This window comes from Meleagris gallopavo, chromosome 14, assembly GCF_905368555.1.
Source record: "Meleagris gallopavo chromosome 14, MGAL_WU_HG_1.1, whole genome shotgun sequence".
Taxonomy (NCBI): Eukaryota; Metazoa; Chordata; class Aves; order Galliformes; family Phasianidae; genus Meleagris; species Meleagris gallopavo.
Window position 1 is genome coordinate 1375959 of NC_139417.1, and position 22233 is coordinate 1398191.

Consider the following 22233-nt stretch of genomic DNA (forward strand, 5'->3'; position numbering starts at 1 on the left):
CCGCGGCGAGGACCCTTCGGGCGGCGGGCGCGAGGTGTCCGACGCGGCGCCCGTCCGGACGCGGGGCTGATCGGGGCCGATCGCCAGCCTACGGGCGGCTCTCGCCTCCCCCTGAGGCCGCGTTCCCTCCCAGCCGAGTCCCCGCGGCCACCGCCAGAGCACCGGGGCCGGGCGCGGCGCGGTTCGGCAGTCCGCGGCCGGCAGGCGGCGCGGCGGGCAGCCCGGTGCCGCGGTGGCAGTTGGCGGAGGCGCGGGCCGGGCGGCAGAGCGGAGCCGGGCTTCCGCGGATTCCTCGGCCGGGCGCCCGCCCTCGTTGCGCGGCGGTTCCTCGGAGCCGCTCGGGGCGGCGCGGCCGTTTGTGGCGGGACGCGGAGCGGCGGAGCACGATGAACCTGAGGAAAGGTGAGCCGTGCGCGCCCCGCTGCCGCTTCGGGACTGCTTCGTGCTTTGCCGACTCCTCCGGCCTTTCTCCACTCGTTCCCGTCGTCTTTGTGCTTTGAATCCTCAGTGAACGTCTCCATCCTCGTGGCGGCCGTCGTTATCTTCCTGCTCGTTCTGCACCACAACTTCCTGGGCCTCAGCGACCTCTTGAAGCGCGAGCTGACAGGTGTGTGTGTGTGCGTGCGTGCCCCGGTGTGTGTGTGTGTGTGTGCGCGTGCGTGCATGCGTGCCCCGGTGCGTGTGTGTGTGTGTGTGTGTGTGCCCCCTCGTGTGTGTGTGTGTGCCCCCCCCTCCGTGTGTGTGCGCCCCCCCCCCTCCGTGTGTGTGCGCCCCCCCCCCCTCCGTGTGTGTGCGCCCCCCCCCTCCGTGTGTGTGCGCCCCCCCCCCCTCCGTGTGTGTGCGCCCCCCCCCTCCGTGTGTGTGCGCCCCCCCCCTCCGTGTGTGTGCGCCCCCCCCCCTCCGTGTGTGTGCGCCCCCCCCCTCCGTGTGTGTGCGCCCCCCCCCCTCCGTGTGTGTGCGCCCCCCCCCCTCCGTGTGTGTGTGCGCCCCCCCCTCGTGTGTGTGTGCGCCCCCCCCTCGTGTGTGTGTGCGCCCCCCCCCCTCGGGTGTGTGTGCGCCCCCCCCCCTCGTGTGTGTGTGCGCCCCCCCCTCGTGTGTGTGTGCGCCCCCCCCCTCGTGTGTGTGTGTGTGTGTGCGCCCCCCCCCTCGTGTGTGTGTGTGTGTGCGCGCCCCCCCCCCTCGTGTGTGTGTGTGTGCGCGCCCCCCCCCCTCGTGTGTGTGTGCGCCCCCCCCCCTCGTGTGTGTGTGTGTGTGCGCCCCCCCCCCTCGTGTGTGTGCGCCCTGCCCGGGGCTGTGCAGACACCGCAGCTCTGCTCTCCTAACGGGGCTCCATCCCTGTGCTGCTGCCCCCAGCTGCTGCCCTCTGCCCTTCCCGGCCCCACAGAGCCTCTCCACGTCCCTGTGAACCCCCGATTTCCCGCTTTCCAGCTCTGTTCCTCACGTTGCTGAGGTGACCTGGAGTTATATGGGCAGCGTTACAAAAGCCTGCTTAGCGGGGAACTCCTACAGCTGATGTGGCCCTGCATTTCAGCTGCTGGTCCCCCTTTTTCGTCTTTGTGCTGGGAGGATAAATTCTTGCTGCTTCAGCTGAGGTAATGGGATCCGTGGTGCTTGGAATAAAACAGGGCTGTGTGTGACACCTTGATAATCAGGCAGAAGAATCTTGCAGCAATGGTGGTAATTTAGAATCTGGGTTCTTTTTCCATTAGTTTTTACCTAAGAAGAAACAAAAGTAGAAGGGGGAAGGTCAGCGTGACTGGTGGGGAGTGGTTGGGGTAACAGCAGGGAGGGGGGAGGGTGGCTGTAGGTGTGGCGAATGGGACCCAGGGGGAGCGTAGCCTGTTGTAGCTGAAGCCGCCACGTAGCACCTTGCTGTGCTGTGTGTGAGCATTTAAAGCAGTTACACGCACTTTATTTGCAAATGGGATGTTTCCAAGTATGTTAACAGCTTGGATTCTCAACAAGCGGGGTCTGTCGTGTGCGTGTTTGGTGCTGGGCTGCTCTGGTCCACGTTTCTCATCTCGGACATCGAGGCACTTGTGTGATAGAAACAATTGTGGGGGGGGGCATTTAGCATGGTGATAATTCCTGTGTTTCACTTATGGAAAATAAGCATGTGCTGCCATTTGTTCTCTGCAGATTCCAATCCGTTAGGACTTCAGCCTATAGACTTCATACCTGCTGCTCCCCAGAGGCTGACAGATGAAAGGAATGATAAGGAAATTTCTGTGGTCATTGCAGCCTCAGATGAGAGGCTTGGAGGTGCAATTGCAGCCATGAACAGCATTTACCGTAACACCAAATCCAACGTGGTTTTCTATATTGTTACTTTGAACGACACTGTGGACCACTTGAGGTAATGGTTTTTTCTGTTAGCTTCCCACAATCCTGTAAAACCGGAGTCTCTTTGAAAAGAGCTGAATTTGCCTGATACTGCTCTCAGCATTGCTCGCTGCCCTGTCTACTGCTGCTCACTGCATCTTTTTGGCAAAGCTGCAATGGGGACTGCAGTTGTTCCTTCTGGTAGTGTTTCAGTGATGGAGAAGAGACATCCAGTGGGTGAGGCTGGAGCACGTCAGTAGAGGGGTTGTTTCCTGCATCTCACCTGACCAATTTAAATGCATGCAATCAAGTTTCTCTCTCTTTCTTTCTCTTTTTTTTTTTTTTTTTTCATTTTTGCACAGCTCTGTTCACACTGATGGTTTTTTGAAGCACCTGTAGGGTGATGTTTTTCTAATAGAATAAGCAGCAGTCTCATACCTCTCATATGTCAAAGCCGTGTAGTGTGCTGATGGTGGGCATGCCCCTGCACACACATGTGAAACACTCCTGAAGACTGATGCAAGTTGCTCTCTACTGCTATGTTTGTTGGGTAGAGAAAAGAGCGTCCAGAACATGATCTTTTTATTGGATCTGTTGTCTATTGTTTCTTTTTTCTCTCATTTAATAAAGTTTGTACTCTTCCTGTTTTCAGGCTGTGGCTAACAAACACTGCTCTGAAAAATCTGAGATACCAAATCTTGAATTTTGACCCTCGTGTCTTAGAAGGGAAGGTACAAGCGGATCCCCAGAAGGCAGACAGCATAAAGCCAGTAAGGATGATGCTGATTACCTTTTGCAGTTACTACTTAGTGACAGTGCGCTTTGGTTTTAGCCTCCAATGGCTTTAGAACTCAGTAGCTTTCAAAACCCAAAGAAATATTTTATAATTAAGTTTCTAAATTCCAGTAAGAATATTTCTCTCAGATGGCACAGGCTGGTTTTGAGTATTTCCATGTCCAATCCTAGCATCTTTGTTACCGATATCTCCAGTGAAACACAGCCAGTTGCATGCTAAGCGTGCCAGAGCCTCTGAGGTGCTACAGATGCATATGAAGAGGCAAGAAATTCAAATAGAGACTATTTTTAAAATTAGTTTATCGATGCTCACAGGAAACCAGGAATCGATGGAACCTCTGCCATTCAAAATAATTTCTAAGATATTGCCATCTGGTTTGTTTCCTGGATAGAAGTTGTCATGCACACCACCGCCACAAATAAGTGTCTGGAGCATTAATTTCACGTGTATTTGAACCATTTTCCATGCAATTTTTTGTTTTTCATGCATCCACAGTTAACCTTTGCAAGATTCTATTTGCCCAGTTTGGTACCTCATGCAGAGAAGGCCATCTATGTGGATGATGACATAATAGTGCAAGGTATGGGACCATTTTGTACTGTGCTTTTTGCCACTGGTCTATGCTGGGTTCAGTATGCCACCTCTGACAGCAGCCAAGCACTTTTGCTTCAAGGAAAGCAAACTTTGCAAATACGACTGGATTAAATTTCATGTTTTTATCTGCTGTGTTTATGGATTGAACAAAAGCTCACTCAGACCTCAAGCAGGATTGCTTCTAATTTTTCTGTGCGGATTTCCATTTTTCAGATGATATCCTTGAGCTTTACAATACTCCACTGAAACCTGGACATGCAGCTGCTTTTTCAGATGACTGTGACTCTACCACCAATAAGGTTGCTGTCCGTGGAGCAGGGAATCAGGTTGGTTTTATTCTGATACAGTTGTAACAATACTGCAGACGCCAGGCTTTGAAGGAGGGCGCTTGGCTTTGTTGTTCTTGAAGGCTGACTTCCAAACACAGTGAACCTGACTGTACCTCCCCAAATCATGTGGCTCAGCTAATTATACTCTTTCTTTTTCAGTACAATTACATTGGGTTTCTGGATTACAAGAAAGAAACCATCCGAAAGCTTGCGATGAAAGCCAACACCTGCTCTTTCAATCCAGGAGTTTTTGTTGCTAATCTGACAGAATGGAAATTACAGAACATCACTAAGCAGTTAGAGAAGTGGATGACACTTAACGTGGCGTGAGTACCCCTGAGATGGGGCTGAGTGCAGGTCAGGAACTGGGTTATGGTGGTCCCATTTAACTGTTAAATAAATGGTGAGCGGTGTATTTATCTGTATTCCTGTCACGAGGCTGCAAGTGAAAGTCAACTAATGTAGGCAAGGATCCTTTCCCAACTTCTTTCCCTCTTTTCTTTCAGAGAGGAACTTTACAGCAGAACTCTGGCTGGCAGCATTACTACACCTCCACTGCTGATAGTATTTTACAAGCAGCATTCCAGTATTGATCCCCTGTGGAATGTACGACATCTTGGTATGTATGAAATAGCTGTGATGCTTGGCCAAGGGCCACCACCACCGAGGGTCTGCAGCTGGACCCTTAGTTGATGATACAATAAGTGGATCTTTTCCTTCCGTGTGCTTGTGCTTTAAGAAAAACCATCTTATGTTGCTCTTGCATTTTGTGGGCTTAATCCTTCATGTTCCTCTTTGAGCTGCCAGGCAGGTTGTTCTTCATTTCTCACATACTTTTTTCCTTCTTATTGGAAGTAGTATTTCCACATATGTATTGTATGTGTATCTAGGTGCCTCCTAGGCTTGCTAATAGGAACAAGCAGTCATTCTCTGTTCTGCTACTGGGAGAGGTCTCTCTGTTTCAAATGAGTAAAACATATACACTGCTGAATACGCCCGGGCATTAAAAGGCTTTTAGAGAACTTGGAAGTTAAAGCAGTTCATTTAAATACATGCTAAGGCAGATCAAAGTGTCCTTCAGCTGCATCCAAATTACTTTCTAACTTGCTGATTTCTGCCTCCCATTCCCAGTTAAAAATCTTTGTTTTCAAGTTGACAAATTGCATGCTTGTTTCTCTGCTGCCTTTATTTCAGACACTAATGCTTCTTTCTCAATAAAAGGGTCTAATGCTGGAAAAAGATATTCTCCTCAGTTTGTGAAAGCTGCCAAGCTGCTCCATTGGAACGGACATTTCAAACCATGGGGAAGAACAGCCTCATACGCCGAGGTGTGGGAGAAGTGGTATGTCCCTGATCCTACAGGCAAGTTCAGCCTGATCCGAAGGCATCCAGAAGCCTACGAAGCAAAGTAGAGTACGTCTTCAATAACTGTCAGCATTTTCTCAGGACACTTGTGGAGCCAAGCAGTGTTTTTTTTTTTTAACTCAGTTTGTACAACAGAACAGCCCTTACCTCCTGGAGTACAGGGAGAGGCACTTACTCAGGTGTAGTGGCGCAGCTCCAAGCTGCACAGTTCCAAAGGAGACTCGCTTTGCTTCTGTGACTGAGAGTGGTGCTCCAGCAGGGAGTGAAGGGGCCCCTCCACACACCAGCGCTTCTGTGAGGGCATTTCTGTCTGTTGTGAGTCCTTCTGCTCTTTACTACGAATCTTCATGGGGAAATTGTTTTGTTAGTTATAAATGGTTCCAGAAACAAGACAGAACTTCAGCTGGAGCTTGTACTGTGCAGTCGCACAGGAATGTACTGTAATTAAGAGCTGCTTGGAGTTTGTTCTGTTGTTGTTTTCTTACCCTGTGAAATAGTTTCATCAACAGTCCTTTCTTGCATGAAAACTGCTTCCATCCATTTGTGTCAGCATTTCTTGCACAATTCTGCAAAATCAAATCTTGACTTTTGAAGGGTTGCTCAAGTGTTGACTATGCAAAGTGGTCTGAACTGTAGTGCACACAAACATTTTCTGGAACTGGTGGAGAAGGTGTCTTAAAAATAAAAGCTAATGTTACATTTTTGACATTAACCTCTGCTACTGGCGGTATTTGTGACTTGTTCTGATATGTGAAGTGTGCTTCATTTTTAAATACAGTGTTAAATACTAATTGAGGTCAAAGCCAATTGATCTCATTTTGGGGGAAACAATCTAAGAATGTGCTAAGTATTCACTTTTGGGATCAGGCTCTGTGAAACAGGTCTGTGTTGCTCAGAAGCTCCTCACCATTCTCTGCCAGAAGTTTTTCCCATTGTGCCCTTCCTGGGCTCATGCTTTGAATTCCCCAAGCAACAGCCTGCTGCCACCTTCTGCAGCTTGCAGTCCATCAGCTTTTTTTTTTTTTTTTTTACATTGCTGTACATTTGGTGTTTAGGTGCTGGTTGTTATTAGCTGACATATCCCAGCAGCTACTGTGCCTACTGTTCCATTTAATACAAACTGACCTCAGGTTCTTGTTTTTATTGAATAATACTAAGGAGCAAGATGTCAAGACTGGCTTGGTGTTCTGTGGGCTGAAAACCATCAGGGACCTCAAGGGCTCAGTTGTGTATGTGAATATGTTTTAGTATCTTGTAAGTAAAAAAGATTTCCAACTTTTTATCTTACTGCGTGCAGTTCTGACTCTGCCCTGGGTGCTGGTCCCTTGTTTGTTACTGACCTGTGAAGTTAAATGGTATCTCTGTACCCCAGAAGTAGAGTGAGGGTAGCCCTGCTTTGCAGGGACACATCTTTATTGTACAGAAGAATAGGTTTTGCTTTAGTTACCAGTTAGTTATTACTGCACTTCCATCTTTTGCTCAAGAGTTTCCATCTCAGTGAAGTTGTTACAGTTATCACACCCCCACTTAACCTCTCCTAGTGAAGCTACTGAACATATAAAGCCACGCCTACATGAAACGTTACAGCCAGATGAACTAAGCAGAGTTATTTAACCAGCCTTTACTTTTACAAAGCCACGAACACTTACTGCCAGAAGGCATTGTTGTAGAGGTAAAGCCTCTGCAACCCTGCAGGAAAAACACTTCGCCTTTTATGAAGGGAGAATAAAACTTAATTGCTAGAATTAAAAATAATGGTAAATGTTTAAAAGAAAAATCAGAGACTTTGTAATTTTGAAATATTTCTGTAAGGCACAAAGAACAGATTAATGCAGTATAATATTTTTTTAAATATTGTTTATTTTTAAACAGGAATTAATGTGTAGGATTTTAGCATCCTACAACTGTACAAAATCTGCAGCCATTGAGAGATAACAGTATTATATGCGTTACTGGAGTCTTGGCAGCAGCTATGGTATATGGCATTCCTCCACCTTCTGTAACAGAAGCCTCTGTCTGTTCTGAAAGGCAGGAACAGTCTCCAAGCCTTCTCTTCACACATCTCATTACATATAGTCTGTATTAAAATCGTAGGCATCATCTTCACCTGCTGTCTTGTCTAAGCTGAGTGGCAGTGAGTTGCCAAGTTCATTTTCTGAGAAAAAGGAATGGTTTGTTAGTGAAATCAAAGCAAGTACTGGAGTGCTGTGGGCTGTACTTCATGCTGTGGGTTTTAGCACATACCTGCTATCTCATTTTCTGAATCTGCACGTCCTGTTTGTCCCATTCCAAGCTCAGCATTCCCAGTCATCTGAGTCCTGCCATCCTACAATGGGTTGGAGAGGTCAGACGTATGAGTTTGCTCACACATCACTAATGAAACTTTCCAGTGCAAATGAAATACAGAGACTGAGGATAGTGTGGTTGTCCCAGTGCGCAGCTGCTGGTCAGGAACATGACTGACTAGGATCAACACTGATTTCTTAATTTGTTGATTCCTTAACTGAGCAAAATGCTCAGCTCTTATTTCTACAGGAAGCGTGGTTCTAGAGGCTTTGTGGTTATTCCAGGTGGCTCTGCAGTGCTTGCATGTTGCTTGTAACAGGATGCTAACTGGCCACTTGGTATCAGGACCCAAGCAGGTAGAAAACAAATGAAACCCTGGTTTACCTCTTTGACATTATTCTCTTCTTTTTCTTCTTCTATACTATCTTGATCATCATCAGTCTCCATGAAATCCTCGTCCTCGTGGCTTGTTTCCAAATCCTCCCACTCTGATTCTTCTTCTTCCACCACCTTATTTTTCACTATTTTCCCATTAGTCATGCCAGCTGATTGGAAAACAATGCTGCTTGCTGGACTGGGGTACTTTAAAGCTAGGAAATATATACAAAGCTGTCTGTTACATTATTGTTAGCAGGAGATACAATGTCTACCCATTAAAAGGATCACCTTCCCATATAAGCAGGGAGAAAAAGTGAGAACAAAAGGATTGCTAGGATGAAGAAGGTGATCCTGAGTATAAGATGTATTGAGCAGAAATACATTTTGTTGGTCTAAGTTGGAAATGGGGGAGAGTAAAAATGAAAGGGCCCATAAGCACTGGCTATTTAGAAAGGTTAAATCAGATAAGCAGAAACTGAGAACTACTGGGGTAATCTAGCAGGGGTAATTCGTGTTAAGACAGCACCCAAATCCACTGCTTTGTTGCACTGGAATCCACTTCGTTCTCTAAAGGTTTGTGTCTGCTGCATATTGACACAGCCATCATACAAAGCCCAAGACAACTTCCATTCGTGGTCTCCCATTACAGCTGCTACAATGGCTCTCAGTGGTAGCAGTGCAGTACCTTGAACTGTGCTACTGTTTCCTTCTTCCAGCTTCTTTAAATTAAAGCCTCTCTGCATTTCAGCTATTTTGTCTTCTGTCAGGTATGGGGGCACGATCCGAGATGCTGGCGGTTCTGAGTGGTAGCTGATCTTAGCTCTGCAAAAACCAAATATGGTGATTTAGCTGTTGTCTTTTAAGACTAAAACCCAGACCCATACCTTCCAAACTCCTCAACTGAACCACTCATTCACTGTTATTTGTTTAGCACAGTTAAATGACTGTTTAAATTGGACTCGGAAGCCATCAGTAAAAGAAGGGAAGATGCCTCCTCTGAAGCACCTGAACCACATCAGCAAATGATTCTGAATTAATTCATTCCACACTTGGCTGAACACAGGAATCACTAAAGATTCCAAAAAACTGTTGCAAGATTCTTCTTGATGGAAGAGAGCACTGCAGGAATTCCACGTAATTTGCTTTTACTCTCTCTGTGTATATTTTAGTATTTTAGAAAATTATCCTTGGGTGGTGTCCTCTCTTGGCCAATCCAGCCTGATTGCTCAAAATAAAATCAAAAGCAGCCTCTCCTTTCTGGAAGCAGTTCTCAGGACTCAATGCTTCTGCTGTGGAGGGACAGCAGATTTAACAATGTCAAAATCAAAGAGGTCAGCAGCACAAAACAAAATTAGTAACATACATACCCTGTCCAGTCACAAAGCAGTGATTTAGCTGTGTTCTCTATGTCAGGAACACCTCCTTTTTTCAGCATACCCCTTTTCTGAGCAAGTAAACTTAAAAGCTCTTCAGTGTTCTTGAAATCTGGGATACTGTAGAACATCATTACCTAGTGCAAAAGAAAACAGTGGGAGGAAGCAGTTATCACAGAACTGGAAGGGGATCAGGCTTATGTGAATATACTTGAAACTAGAGTGAAATCTGAGTTGGATCTGAAGTCTTCACTGTAATAAGAAGCAATCAAATTATCTTCATTTTTCACTCTATTACATCAGTGCCTGGTGATGTATTTACAAGCAGGTGGTTTGCTGATGGATTTTTATTTTTTCTTTAAATCAGCAAACTCATTGGGAAAACAAAGTGGCTGAGAGGATCGTGGTGTGTTGCAACCATCTTCCACATACAAGGGTGAAAGATCACACTCAGCTTTGGATACACTGGCCAAAGTTTGGTTAAGGAGAAAACAGTGCAGAACAACTACCTGAAGCGAAATGAACTTCTGTTATTGGCCTAAGAAAGCCAGAGAGGAGTTGAACTGTGAAAGAATGATGACAGAGCTTACCTGCTGCTTGTTGCAGTGATTCAGAATTGCATCCACTGCTTTAATCATGTTCACTGAGCACAATTCCCCAGTGTGTATGATACTTCTCAGGGCCAGAGTCACAGCACTGTTGGTAGGATCTGCAACTATGCTTGGACTGTCTAAAATCCTCATCTGTTTATCGATACGCACAACTTGCATAGACCTGGTCAGAGAGAAACAGGCCACATCTGAAGACAAATCAAACAAAGGACTGATAGCAGCAAAGGAAGCAAGCCACAAAGCTCAGCATTGGATTGAATGCACTTCATACAGAATCAGTTTCAATGGTTTCTCATCACGTGCTTTGTGCTGGATAGAAATCCAAATTTATTTTAAACTTGCAGTAAGAGCAAGTTTATGCACTGTATTCTCCTGTGGTAACATGCCAGGATGGAAGATAATGTTCTGAATGATGCAAATTGAAATATGCATTTAAAACTGAACTTAGGCATGCTCTGACCGCTCCTGATGCATGGAAATTGTACACAACCAACTCAAGGTAATGAGAACAGATAGAAAAATAAACAGCTGTTAACACTCAGCTTACTTGGTGACACCTCTGGCTGGCCCAACATCACAAACACGATCTTTCTTAATACTATTGATTATGCTGCTCTTCCCCACATTAGGAAAACCTGGGAAAAAAAAAAAACACAAATCCTCATAAATCAGAAAACTCAGCTCATTAAACAGCTTATCACATGTTTTTGGTAACATACACCTTCCATGTGAGATCAGAGTTGGATCTGAAGTCTTCATATGGAACTCAGACAAAGTCTGTATCCTCATTTCTCACATTTGCAATAGAAAGGACGTGAAAGACATCACTGAATGTCACACCACAAACCTCACCAGATGGGAGGAAGAGGCAGTGTAGGCTGTGCAGTATGTAACCTAAAGCTGCTTTATCAGTTAAGGCCTCATAAAATGTGCACTGCAAGGATCACATACACTCTGCATTCAAGTACAAGACAGATCACTATCAGCTGAGGTGCTGAGAGTCTCAGCTGGAAGTGAGCACATTGCCAAGAAGGTCAGAAGCAAGTCACACATTGGGTGTTTTACTCAGGATACCAGAGCTCTAATGGGAGGAAAAGGAAACTTCTGCCAACTCTCCAAACTCTTACCTACTAACCCAACCTGAATGGCTTTGTTCTGAGTCCTGCCATACTCCTGAAGAAGTTTCATAAGGCACCCACTTCCAAAACTTTCAGTGTGTCTTGATAAATCAATACGTGTCCTTCTTCTTGACAAAGTCTCCTGCAATAGGATTCAAAGGAAAAAAGAAACAACAAAACAAACACGTTATTCTTACATTTATTCATCTACTGTGACACTTCAAACTCCTGTGCTTCATTAGCTCATGCAACTGGGATGGAATTAGTTCAGTAAGAATTTGGCTAAGATGAATCTAGCAGTTTGGTGGTTAAAAAAAAAAAAAAAGTAGCAAAAAAAAAAAAAGCAACACTTGAAGCAGTGTGAACAAACCTACAGGGCTTGTTCTTTCAGTTCAGGCTGTGTGAGCAGGAAGTAACCATGTACATTCATGGGGCGGAGTTCTTTAATCTGTACATTCACTCAATGTTCAAGAAAAATTCTCTTTTTTTTTTTTTTTTTACATGATTTTAAAGCTGCTCTGTGTTTGGGCTTCTGTGGCATTTCAGAGGAGGGTCTATTTAACTACACCGTTACCAGCGTCAGGGCAGGTGGAGCACAATGTATCAATACACATTGTCTCAAGCCAGCATCTTCACAAAGCTGAGACTGGAACCCCAGGGAGCCTAACTCCTTGATAATCTTTCATGAAATAACAGCAGCTGCAGCCTTTAGTAACAGTGACAGTCAAGATGAATGCAGCACACTCTGCATCAATTTACCTACAATGCAACTCCGCTGTGCAATCATCCTGTATGGATGGAAAATTCCTCATCTTCCTCCCCTTACTGTCCTGCTTAAGCAAAACAGCCCACTTTCACTCTCCAGTTCAGCATCCCATGCACAAAACAACACGTATTTCAACAGCACGTATTCCCCAACCGCACTACAAAGCTCCAGGTGTGAAAGAACATCCATTAGTTGAAGTAGTATAATCAAATGAAAATGGAAAATGAAAATGAGGAAAAATGAATTTTAAAGAACAAGAGATCCTGCTTCAACATGTTTCAACACACACAACTGCAAACACGTATGATTCAGTTATGTGAGTCAGCATGCAGTGCTCTTACCATATTCCTGTCCTTCAGCAGCGTCGCTGATTTAAAGGCAACTGTTGGAAATTCCTTCTTCAAATAATTCAACCACTTCTCTAAGTTCTCTTTTGGCACTAAATCTGAAAAAAAGAGCACAGTCTTCTCCTCACTGTTGTGAATGTTGTGTTGCTGTTTGGAGAAATCTAACATGGAATCAGAAACCAGGATGTATTCTGTCCACTTAGCACGTTTCTTCATGAAAATTAATGCTTGGCTGAAAACTCCACGGCTTTTGTATTTATTTTTATGTACACTTCCAGTAAACTGTTAGTTGAGTTCCCTAAAGTTACCCACAGCTGCAGCTTTTAATGTTTATTTTCTGCCCTAAGCAGAACATACTACAGTTACATTTTCAGACCCTGTGTTTCTCATGCTGGAGTATCACAAGGAGACTGCAGGCACTGCAGGTGATGTAATGTGGGCTAGTCCATCATCCCTGCAAAAGCTATGCTAATGCAAAGTTCCTATTGTTCTTTCACTCCGCATTTCCTTCTTTTTGCTCTTCAGATAACCCACTAATGACCAGCTTTCCCAGCTGGTCTCATCCTCTTTTGTGTGGTTTCCTTCATACAGCAATGAAGCCAAACTTCAAAGACAACTCTTGTGCTGATTTGCTGATGCTTGCTGATCTCAGTGGGTATCAGCATCGCTACCTCTGCTTACTTCATCTTTGTTCACATAAATGTTACTAATCTCTACTTCCTGCCAAATTTGGCTGACACTGCCCAGAAGTCACTGTAAAAGAAAGGGGCTAATGTGCAACTACCTGTCTTGGTGTTTTCTCAGCAAACTAGACTAAAAGGCAGCGGGAATGTGGCCACTTCCCTAAGGCAGCGAGCTCAGAGTTGGATCTTATGACTTCAGCAGAATCTCAAATTTCTTTACATATTTCCTCACAGCTCACTTAAAACAGAACCACCCACTGACTAAAGTAACACTTGAAGAAAATCTGTTTCTTACCAATTTTGTTCAGAACCAACAACAGCTTTTTTTCTCCTCCAGAGCAAGTAATGGCTTGCTCCAGCTGGGGACACCGACAACCCATCGGATCTCTTGCATCTAAAACCTCCAGAACCACATCTGAGGTCTCAATCACCTACGTAAGGGGGAAAAAAAAAAAATATATATATATATATTATATATATATTATATATAATATATATATATATTATAAAAAGAGAACTTTCAAATAAGAGATACCGATCGATTTGACAGATGGTAACTCTGTAATAGCTAAGCTGTAGCCTGCAACAATGACTACTGAATTCCACAGAATGTTTGGTAGGTGAGGTTTCTTAAGGCTGTTTGTTTGAACTCTTATCTTCTGAAAGGCAAATTGAGAGGAAAAGGTGAAAATTGCTGCAGCTTTCTGAAGTCAAGAATTCCTTGGACAGGAATATCTCCTAACTCAAAGAGCTCTCTGACTGGTCGCTATGTACTGACATTGGTCCTAGAAGTGTTACGCTTCAGAACGCTCGATATCTCAGCAGTCAGCACCAGGCAAGACTGAAACCCTCACCCTTTCTACACTAATATCACTTACTTCAGTGCTGAAGTTTATCACGAGCAACCTTTACACTTCTGAGTTGTTGCACAGTAATGCAGGAAGGAAAATAACATGGGGATTATGAAAAGGAGGGGAATCAACTTTTTACTTGGGTAGACAATGATAGGACAAGGGGGAATGGTTTTAAGCTCAAGGAAGGAAGGTTCGGATTGGATGGCAGGGTGAAGTTCTTCACAGAGAGAGTGGTGAGGTGCTGGAACAGCTGCCCTGAGAGGCTGTGGATGCCCCGTCCATCCCTGGAGGTGTTCAAGGCCAGGTTGGATGGGGCAGTCTGGTCTAGCATTAGATAGGGAGGTTGGTGGCCCTGCCTGGAGCAGGCAGTTGGAACTCGATGATCTTTGGGTCACTTCCAACCCAAGCCATTCTATGATTTTAAGTTGTTTCATTGCCTCTCATCAAATTACATAAAAATAGTTGAAGCTTCTTACTTTCTCAAGCTCACTATGAAATGATTTCTTTGCATTTTTATCCAGCGCCTTCTTGGTCTTCTTTGCTTCAGACTTGCCAGAGGATTCCTGCATGCAAATAAAGCAGAAAAGAAATGATTTAACTGAGAATTACTGTATTACATTTGTGTGCACACACAGTCTGAAGACCTAACACAACACGGGACTTGTAGAGGTGTAATTTTAGGATGACATCTTTGCCTCCACAAGCTTCATGTGACAACAATCACACCAACCTTTCCCTCAGTTTGTTCCTGGATTGCAGCAGCACTCCTCTTAGCATCGAGCTTTCTCCTCTTCTCGAGTTCTTTCTGCCTGTCAAGCTTCTGCTTCTGCTTCAGTTCTTCGAGCTGATCGCAAACAAGCAAGGACCAACAGAAGTAAAACACATGTGAGGTAGGGACAGGATGTCACCCTTCTGCCCACCTTTACTGATTCGTGCTAAGGGATATTAGTGCAGCACAGTTATACACACACACACGTGAACACACCCTAATTGCACACGTACACACACCCTAATTGCACACGTACACACACACACGTACACACACACACGTACACACACACACGTACACACACACACGTACACACACACACGTACACACACACACGTACACGCCCGCGCTACCGCCGCCGTTACCCGCTGCTTCCTCAGCTCGGCCTCCCTCAGCACAGCCTCCTTGAACGGCGCCGCCCCGGGCACGCCGGGGTCCTTGCGGGGCTTCCTGCGGCCGCGTTTCTTGGCCTCCCTCCGCACCTTGCGGTGATGCTCCCGGATCTGAGCGCACACACGGGAGCGTCGGCGGAGCCCGAGCGGCGCCGCGCAGCACCGCGCCCCGCCGCGCCCCCCGGCCCAGCCTCACCTTCTTCTGGATCTTGTACCGCTTGTGGCACGTCAGCCGCTTGCTCGCCTTCCTCAGCTCTGCAAAGCAAAGCAAAGCGGCGCCCGTCAGCCCCGCTCGGCCGCTTTCCCCCCCGCCCCAGCCGCCCGGTCCCGCGCTCCTCACTCGGTCTCTTCATGGCGCCGCGCACGCGATGTCGCCCGCCCGCCCCTTCCTCCCGCAGGCGAGCGCTGCCGTAAAGCGAGGCGGCGCTTCCTCGCGGAGCTGTCGCGCGGGCCGGGCGCGCTTGGCGGCCGGGCGGGCTTGGCGGCGGTGCGGAGCGGCGGCGCGGGGCGGAAGGCCGCGGCGGGCGGCGAGGAGCGGCGCTGAGAGGCGGCGGCGGCGGGGTGAGCGGCGCTGCGGGCCGGGCGGCGGCGCGGGGCCGAGAGGCCGCGGGTTCCCTTTGTGTAGAGGCGGCTGCGCGGGGCGGGCCGGCGGGCCGCTCTTCCCCACCCCCACTCCTCCCGGCGGCCCGCCCCGCTCCGCCGCTCTCCGTCCCGCTCCGCGAAGCGAGGCCCGCCGTGCCGGGACCCGGCCGCGCTCGCGGGGTTCGGCGCCGTCCGGGAGGAGCGGCCTTCGGAGCGGCCCGGCCCGCGCTGCAGGAGGCGCTTCTCCCCGCCGAGCGGCCCGCAGCCCGAGCGCCGCGGGAGGAACCCGCTTCCCCCGGGTTCGGTTCCGAGCAGAAGTTGCGCGAGCCCAATGAAGGCCGTCGCTTTGCCGTCGAGCCGTGCGTTGTTCGCGAAGGGTGGAAATCGGAGCTGGAGAGCGCTCGTAAATGGAAGCAGATCCGTCCCTAACGAAGCTGTGCGGCCGGGCGCGCAGCGCGCCTTCCTGGCGGAGATAACAGCCGTTTGCTCGGCACACGGATGCAGTTCTTGCCCGCCAGAGGCTGATGCGTGTTCTGGCCGTGTTCTGGCCGTACCGATCGCTGCGCCGTTGTTGTGTTGCTCCACATCCACCTTATCTGCTCTGTAGCTCAGTCTCTCAGGTCAGATACGCGGTGGTTCGTTGCTGTGCGGGTGGCTGGGAAACCAGCACCGCTTGTTGTGAAACGTCAGTGAAACCGTGACAGAAATGCCTCGTGTTCTGCATGCAGAGCTACTTTCTGCTAAGGTTAAAAAGCAAAAGTTGCCTCCTGTTTCTTGCTTTCTGTCTGCCAACTTGAATTCCTCCATTTATTCTTTGACTTGAATAACCTATCTGCTGTCAGCTCTCTCCTCTCTCTTTCCTTGTTCTTGTCTTTCAGCTCTGGCTGTACTAACAGCACTGCTGACCTGCTGCTCTGGGTGTCCCCTTCTCCTAGTATCTGTGCTTGCCCACCAGACACTATGAGGAGACTGGCTTTTCGAGGTGCTGGTTGTACTCTGGTAAATCTGGTAAATTATTGATTGTATGTACACCGTGCTCTCCATTCTTCTGCATTTAGGCTTTCCCTGACTGTTCATTATTTCTACCTCGTTCTTATTCATCTAATTGGCGTGCTCAACATTCTGTTGCTAACATAAATGCTCTTGTGCAGTTATGTTGTACTGCCATACCTTGTAACTTCCTAGGAGATCCCTTGATTCAGTGTGGGCTGGGATAGATTAATCTGTTCTGTCCTTTGAGTTAGCTACAAATGGAGATGTTGTTATGATGCTGTCACTAGAAACTGGGGAAGAGCCAGCAACTTGGTCCATAAATCCCCATAGTCATTGGACAGTTGTTATTCATTTGTCATGTTAAGTTGATAAATTAGAAACTGTGACTGAAACAGGAGGTGGATTTTTCTGCTTCTTGATGATTGTGCTATTCGTCTTACACACACAGTGGGAATTGTGGTCACACGAGGACCCAGCCCTTTTCTGGCTTGAATCTTATGCAAGGTATTCAGTAGCAGTTCATGTTTTAGTTGGTCATTTGTCTTCTTTGTGGCGTCCTTTTTATTTTGTGTTGCCTTTATAATTCGAGACAGAATGAGGTGCTTTTCTCCATACAGCTCTTTCCTATAAAACAGCAGTTCTCACGTTGTAATCATTCATAGCTCGAGGAACCGAAATGTAAATGGTTTCAGGATGTGTCCTGGTAAAAGCTGCTAAATACATCTTCATACCTGTAAGCCCTTGGTTTCTGACGTTGCTGTTGGTAGTGGCAGTGTAAACCTGCAGGGCCGTTTTGTCTTCCCTTTACTCCCAGCTCACGTCTGGTGTTCGGTGTGGGTATAAGAAATGTGTGACCCGTTGCAAAACACAGCTCACTTAATAGCACTCTCTTGTCAGAGGATTTGATTGCAATGCCAAGAGTTTAAGAACATTTCTCTTCATTATAGAAGAAGTTGGATTCCATGGGTTCCAAGAGGCGAAGAGCAACCTCGCCGTCCAGCAGCGTCAGCGGAGGGGACTTCGATGATGGCCACCACTCCACGAATATCCCAGGCCCCAGCAGGAAGAGAAGGAGGCTTTCAAATCTCCCGACTGTGGATCCTGTTAGTACCTTCTTGTTGTGCACACCTTTTTTTCTCGTGGGTTTACTGTATTCTTGTCTAAGAAATACTAGACTGTGAGATGGTATATGCCCCTTACAGCATGTGCTCTGCCCCCCTGTGTATTTGACAGTCATATTTAGCATGTATTCACTGAGTTCATTGTGTCTGAAACTGTTGCTGCCTTGGCTAAGCTGTGTTTAGCATCCCATTCACCTTTGGTTTGCTCTCCTCATTTTTGTTTTTTCCCTTTTCCTTTTTGCTGCTTTTTTTTTTTTTTTTTTTTGATGACGGTTTTAGCAGATGGAAGGAGACTGGTGGAGTAAGGGCTGAAGTAATAAAGTGCAGAAATTGAGAGTTGCATCTGAATAGCAAATGCTGGGAGAGATAAGTGGAGAACAGCACTTCAATATGTGCTGAAACATACGATGTCATTGTTATGCCTTTGAGTTAGCAGTCTGATTTTAAATAATTGCAGGGCAAAAGGACCTCTGTCATAGTTTTAAATGTCTAACTCAAAGAGAGTTGCACTAAATTAGCCTGCGTTTGGAACATTCTACTTAGGATTAATATTGAAAGAAAGTTCTGTTAAATCAGACGATACAAAACAAAAACCAAACAGCCAACCCTAACATTCTGTCATACCAATGCATGACATGCACGTGTTCTTTACTCTCCTGCTTTGGAGTGCACCGTACATGAGCAGTTTGTCTTCCCCTTCTTGCTGTAAGCAGATCTTGATTTGTTATCTCCTTAAAATCGACTTATTTTTTATTGTATTGTTCTTGAATTTTAGATCGCTGTATGTCATGAGCTTTACAACACCATCAGAGATTACAAAGATGAACAGGGCAGGCTCCTTTGTGAGCTTTTCATTAGGGCACCGAAACGAAGGTAAGGCCGTGGTTCTTGTCAAGCCTTGGATTTTAAGGAATGCTTCACTATTAATGAAAGTTGAAACATGAAAAAAAAAAAATTCAGCAATATTCATCACTGTGTAACAACAATGTATGATGATGTGAGTGAGTGTTGTAATTATTCAGTGGGACCTGCTGATGATGGCACTTGTTTTCAGTAGAGGAAAAAAAAGAAAAGCAACATTGAATGCATTTGAGATATTTCTTCTGACACCTGTCTAAAACATCTGACTAGAAGATGTTCCTCACCAGTGGTGGAATGTAATACTAAGGGTGTGAGTTGGGAACATTGAAAAACTCTTCAAAGGACTCTTGAAAATATAATAAATAGAGACTGAGTGTACCTTAAGCTCAGAAAACAGAGAATGATAATGGAACAGGTATTAAAGTAAGTTTACTAACAGAACGCTGTCCATATCTTTTACCTGGAGCTGTCTTTGTTTCACTTTGTTGTCTCTATGTCTAAACTTTCTGCTTGAAATACAATGCCTAGTTTTGTCATTCCCACAGAAATCAACCAGACTATTATGAAGTGGTTTCACAGCCAATTGATTTAATGAAAATCCAACAGAAGCTAAAGATGGAGGAATATGATGATGTGAATGTGCTGACTGCTGATTTTCAGCTTCTCTTTAACAATGCAAAGGCTTACTACAAGGTGAGGAAAATAGGTACAAAGGCTTGAATTTATCAACGATGAAAGTGATAGAGATATACTGAGGTTCTTGCTTGGTTTGGCAGAAAGCTTTCTGGCTTTGCCTTTAATACTAGTAAGAGAGCAGCATGAACTTACTGCAGGTGTTTGTGTATTTTCCCATAATGTTGACCATATCTTTGTGAGATGTCTTGCTATAGTAGCTTTTTTGTGGGGATACCATAAAATAACATGGAGAGGGTATTTTTTTCATTTTCTGAGAGAGAGAGAAGGCAAAAAAAAAACCCAGCAACAACAGAGAAAAAGACTGATCTATTAAAACCTTCCCATTTTATGAGATATCCTGCGTGACCTTTTGAAAAAGAACCACATTTTTTTTCTCCCTAAAGTAACAGCAAGCATGCAGTATGATTGCTGAATTTTTCTCTTCCATTGTCCACTTACTAAAGTGAAAAAAGGCACATTGATTACTCTGGTTTCTGATAATAGATTGTGAGTGTATGTGATGTGTTTCATCAAGGCTGCAAGCCCCATGTCCATTCCTCCAAACTCAATATGTGTTTTATTCTAGGTATTAATGGATTCTATTGCAGTTGCCTTAAGAAAGGGGAAAAGAAAACTGGAATGATCTCATTTAATGGAAGCATTTTATGTACATAAAAAAGTGACATTGTATATTGTGACTGAGATAGCAAACCTAAAACTTTAATGCTGATATTACCTTCAACATATCTTTGTCTTTGGAAGTTGTCCAAATAATTGCTTTGTAATTCAGCCAGGCACTGTAGTCAGGTGACACTCAGATAAATGGTGTCTGTGTTGGTTTGTGCATATTTGTAGCTTTTTGAAGAACAATCAGGTTTAAGGATTAACATATTTCTACTTTGTGGTTACAGTAGAAAAAGCACAAAGACTTGCATATTCATTGTGTGCTCTAGAAGACATTTTCCCCTTAGTGTGGTGGGTTTTTTTGTTTGTTTTCTGTTTTATATGAGGAATGGATGGCAGGAAACAATTATTAGCATTTTCCCAAATGTCAGATGCCTTTGCCTGCAGAATATTCAGCTCAGAATTGTGCCTGTATTGTAACAATCCTGCATATAGTATAGGACATAGATAGCCATCTTACTAGGATGCAGGAACTTTGTCATTAGCAGAGAAATGCAGAGTCATTAGGTGAAGGTATGACACACAAACGTAACTTCATCTTTTTCTATCTTTTACCTTTATTCACATAATTTAAATTAATTTAATGTAGGGAAGGCTGACTCACTGGCAAGGTGTTTATGGCAGTAGGTGCTTTATTGGGAGTGTCAGACTAAAATGGGAGCCTTTGCTTGTTTAGTAGTTCTGTTCAAATAATACTTTGCAGTAATGAAGAAAGGAACAGACTAGCAGAGCAGAGTAACCTTTAGGTCTGTCTCATAACCAGCACCTGCTCTGATGTCTTGAGAATATTACGTCTGGTAAGGTAAGCGTAAGAGCAGTTATTGTGTTGGTTTCTCATCTCTATTTCAAGCTGTCAGAGGCTGAGAGAGTGAAGAAGAGTGTAATCAACAGAAATAAGACAACGTTTCTGCAGGAACTCCTGAAGTAGTGGTGATGGCAGGGGAAAGGGGAGGAAAAGCACAAAAGAGTGGGAAAGCAGTCCTTCCTTTCTGGCAATTTTCTTTAGGTAGTAATAGGCAGATGCTTGATTACCACTCTGTATTTGAAATATTTGTGCTGACTAATCCATGTTATCAAGTTCTTTGGAATTTCACCGTTCTTACTGAACAGTGCAGATCATTGCAGTGCTTACTGAGATGTGTGTGTGTTCATTGGCGTTCTTCTTTGGTAGAATTGAGTTTTCAAGTGTTGCACAAAGGCAGCAGTGTGGGCTTAAATTACATTTCTGGCATACTGACATTTATTATGTTTTAAATATTGGCACTGATGTGCTGCAACAGAACCTGGAGATCTCCTGAGATTCATCTTGTGCTTGTCTGTGCCTCTACCCAAAGCAGTTTTATTGCCAAGTTTTCAAGAAGGCTGGAATGCTTTGCAGTGACAGAAGTGATATTTTCTAGTAATTATTACCATTCTTAACACCTCTAAAGAACCTCTCAAGCAAGAATTTCTGATGTTTTGTGTTACTCAATAAGTTTAATACAATTCAAAGACTAATTTATAAGTTCTTCCTAGATGAGAAAATTGTGAATTTTGAGGGTGCTTATGCTGTTTGATTTGTGTGGTTGTTTTTTTCAGCCCGATTCTCCTGAATATAAAGCTGCTTGCAAGTTATGGGAGTTGTATTTGCGCACAAAAAATGAATTTGTTCAAAAAGGAGATGCTGAAGAGGAGGATGAAGATGAGGAAGGACATGACAGTCAAGAACTAGTAAGTGCAGGCGTGACAGCTGCAGCTGGAGGAAGCTGTTGCTCTGTGTGACAGCTGACTGAGCTGAAGGTTGGCCTCCATGTGTGGAAAGGCATCAAGTCTTTTCATTGTTCAACTATGCCCCTAAAGGTGTTTTCTTGTAGGTTTTGTTTTTGTTTTTAATGCATGTTTATTAGTTGCCAGTTAATTATTTCATAGCACTGTGTACATGTTCCACTTCTGTCTAGGAGAAAAAGTTCTGACATTCTCTCATAGGGACAAAATGCAGTTCTGGGTCAGCTGTGCTCTCGATAGTGTGCCAGCACCTGATGCAAGCAAGCTTTTAATGACAATGTCTAATGAACTGCAACTGTCCCTGGAGCAGTTTTTAATGCAGATATGACAGTAGGAAGCTTGGGTTTGTCTTTTTTTTTTTTTTTTTTTTTTTTAAGGCATTGGGATGCATGATTGCATTTATGTTAGAAGAAACTTGATTGCCAAGAGGATGTAATGTGTGTGCGAGTCTTTAGTGTAAATGTGAAATCATATTCTCATGTGCTTTACCTGAATATGTAAAGAATGTTGTTTTTCAGGACTGCATGCATAGTTGATTATTTTTTTTTCTGTCTTTGAAAAAGAAATGTG

General features: G+C 45.1%; 3 protein-coding genes and 4 non-coding genes across 14 annotated transcripts in view; 2 read left to right on the plus strand and 5 right to left on the minus strand.

Annotated features, from left to right (window-relative positions):
* Positions 1 to 151: 151 nt before the first annotated feature.
* Positions 152 to 6118, plus strand: GLT8D1 (glycosyltransferase 8 domain containing 1). 2 transcript variants are annotated; one of them, XM_085235872.1, is made up of 9 exons: positions 152 to 402; positions 509 to 607; positions 2140 to 2356; positions 2975 to 3092; positions 3614 to 3698; positions 3926 to 4038; positions 4201 to 4367; positions 4548 to 4660; positions 5263 to 6118. In XM_085235872.1, the coding sequence occupies exons 1-9, from the start codon at positions 387 to 389 to the stop codon at positions 5451 to 5453; spliced, it is 1119 nt and encodes a 372-aa protein (XP_085091998.1). In that variant the 5' UTR covers positions 152 to 386; the 3' UTR covers positions 5454 to 6118. The 2 variants fall into 2 exon arrangements, with proteins under 2 accessions (XP_085091998.1, XP_085091999.1); XM_085235873.1 differs by lacking the exon at positions 509 to 607.
* A 1073-nt stretch (positions 6119 to 7191) lies between these two features.
* On the minus strand, positions 7192 to 15425 carry GNL3 (G protein nucleolar 3). The gene is made up of 15 exons (XM_085235871.1): positions 15324 to 15425; positions 15180 to 15238; positions 14957 to 15094; positions 14553 to 14666; positions 14299 to 14385; positions 13264 to 13399; positions 12280 to 12383; positions 11182 to 11314; positions 10602 to 10689; positions 10034 to 10217; positions 9438 to 9580; positions 8756 to 8892; positions 8077 to 8282; positions 7651 to 7732; positions 7192 to 7561 (listed from the first exon to the last, which is right to left on the minus strand). The coding sequence occupies exons 1-15, from the start codon at positions 15334 to 15336 to the stop codon at positions 7473 to 7475; spliced, it is 1713 nt and encodes a 570-aa protein (XP_085091997.1). The 5' UTR covers positions 15337 to 15425; the 3' UTR covers positions 7192 to 7472.
* LOC116217190 (small nucleolar RNA SNORD19) lies at positions 9659 to 9731 on the minus strand. Its single transcript, XR_004161360.1, has one exon. It is a non-coding gene; the product is annotated as a small nucleolar RNA SNORD19 (small nucleolar RNA).
* LOC116217191 (small nucleolar RNA SNORD69) lies at positions 10287 to 10365 on the minus strand. The gene has a single exon (XR_004161361.1). It is a non-coding gene; the product is annotated as a small nucleolar RNA SNORD69 (small nucleolar RNA).
* Positions 10776 to 10848, minus strand: LOC116217188 (small nucleolar RNA SNORD19). Its single transcript, XR_004161358.1, has one exon. It is a non-coding gene; the product is annotated as a small nucleolar RNA SNORD19 (small nucleolar RNA).
* Positions 13133 to 13205, minus strand: LOC116217189 (small nucleolar RNA SNORD19). The gene has a single exon (XR_004161359.1). It is a non-coding gene; the product is annotated as a small nucleolar RNA SNORD19 (small nucleolar RNA).
* The window catches only part of PBRM1 (polybromo 1), a 61392-nt gene continuing 54557 nt past the window's right edge, over positions 15399 to 22233 (plus strand). For 5 of the 7 annotated variants that reach the window (XR_014886371.1, XM_019619995.2, XM_085235865.1 and 2 more), the window contains exons 1-4: positions 17506 to 17661; positions 18455 to 18552; positions 19086 to 19233; positions 21478 to 21609. Coding sequence is in view for 6 of the 7 variants with exons in the window: in XM_019619995.2 (XP_019475540.1) it covers positions 17521 to 17661; positions 18455 to 18552; positions 19086 to 19233; positions 21478 to 21609 (519 nt within the window). In the remaining variant the exon portion in view is untranslated. Of the gene's footprint in view, positions 15545 to 17505; positions 17662 to 18454; positions 18553 to 19085; positions 19234 to 21477; positions 21610 to 22233 lie in introns of those variants that run through there. The other 2 variants (XM_085235863.1, XM_085235864.1) reach the window with 2 other exon arrangements.

Bases quoted from the DNA above. Each gene is read 5' to 3' on its own strand.
- GLT8D1 (XM_085235872.1), top strand. The intron at 2,357-2,974 runs GTAATGGTTTTT...TCCTGTTTTCAG, and splicing joins GACACTGTGGACCACTTGAG to GCTGTGGCTAACAAACACTG. The intron at 3,093-3,613 runs GTAAGGATGATG...ATGCATCCACAG, and splicing joins AGGCAGACAGCATAAAGCCA to TTAACCTTTGCAAGATTCTA.
- GNL3 (XM_085235871.1), bottom strand. The intron at 13,400-14,298 runs GTAAGAAGCTTC...CCCCTTACGTAG, and splicing joins TTCATAGTGAGCTTGAGAAA to GTGATTGAGACCTCAGATGT. The intron at 11,315-12,279 runs GTAAGAGCACTG...ATCCTATTGCAG, and splicing joins TGCTGAAGGACAGGAATATG to GAGACTTTGTCAAGAAGAAG.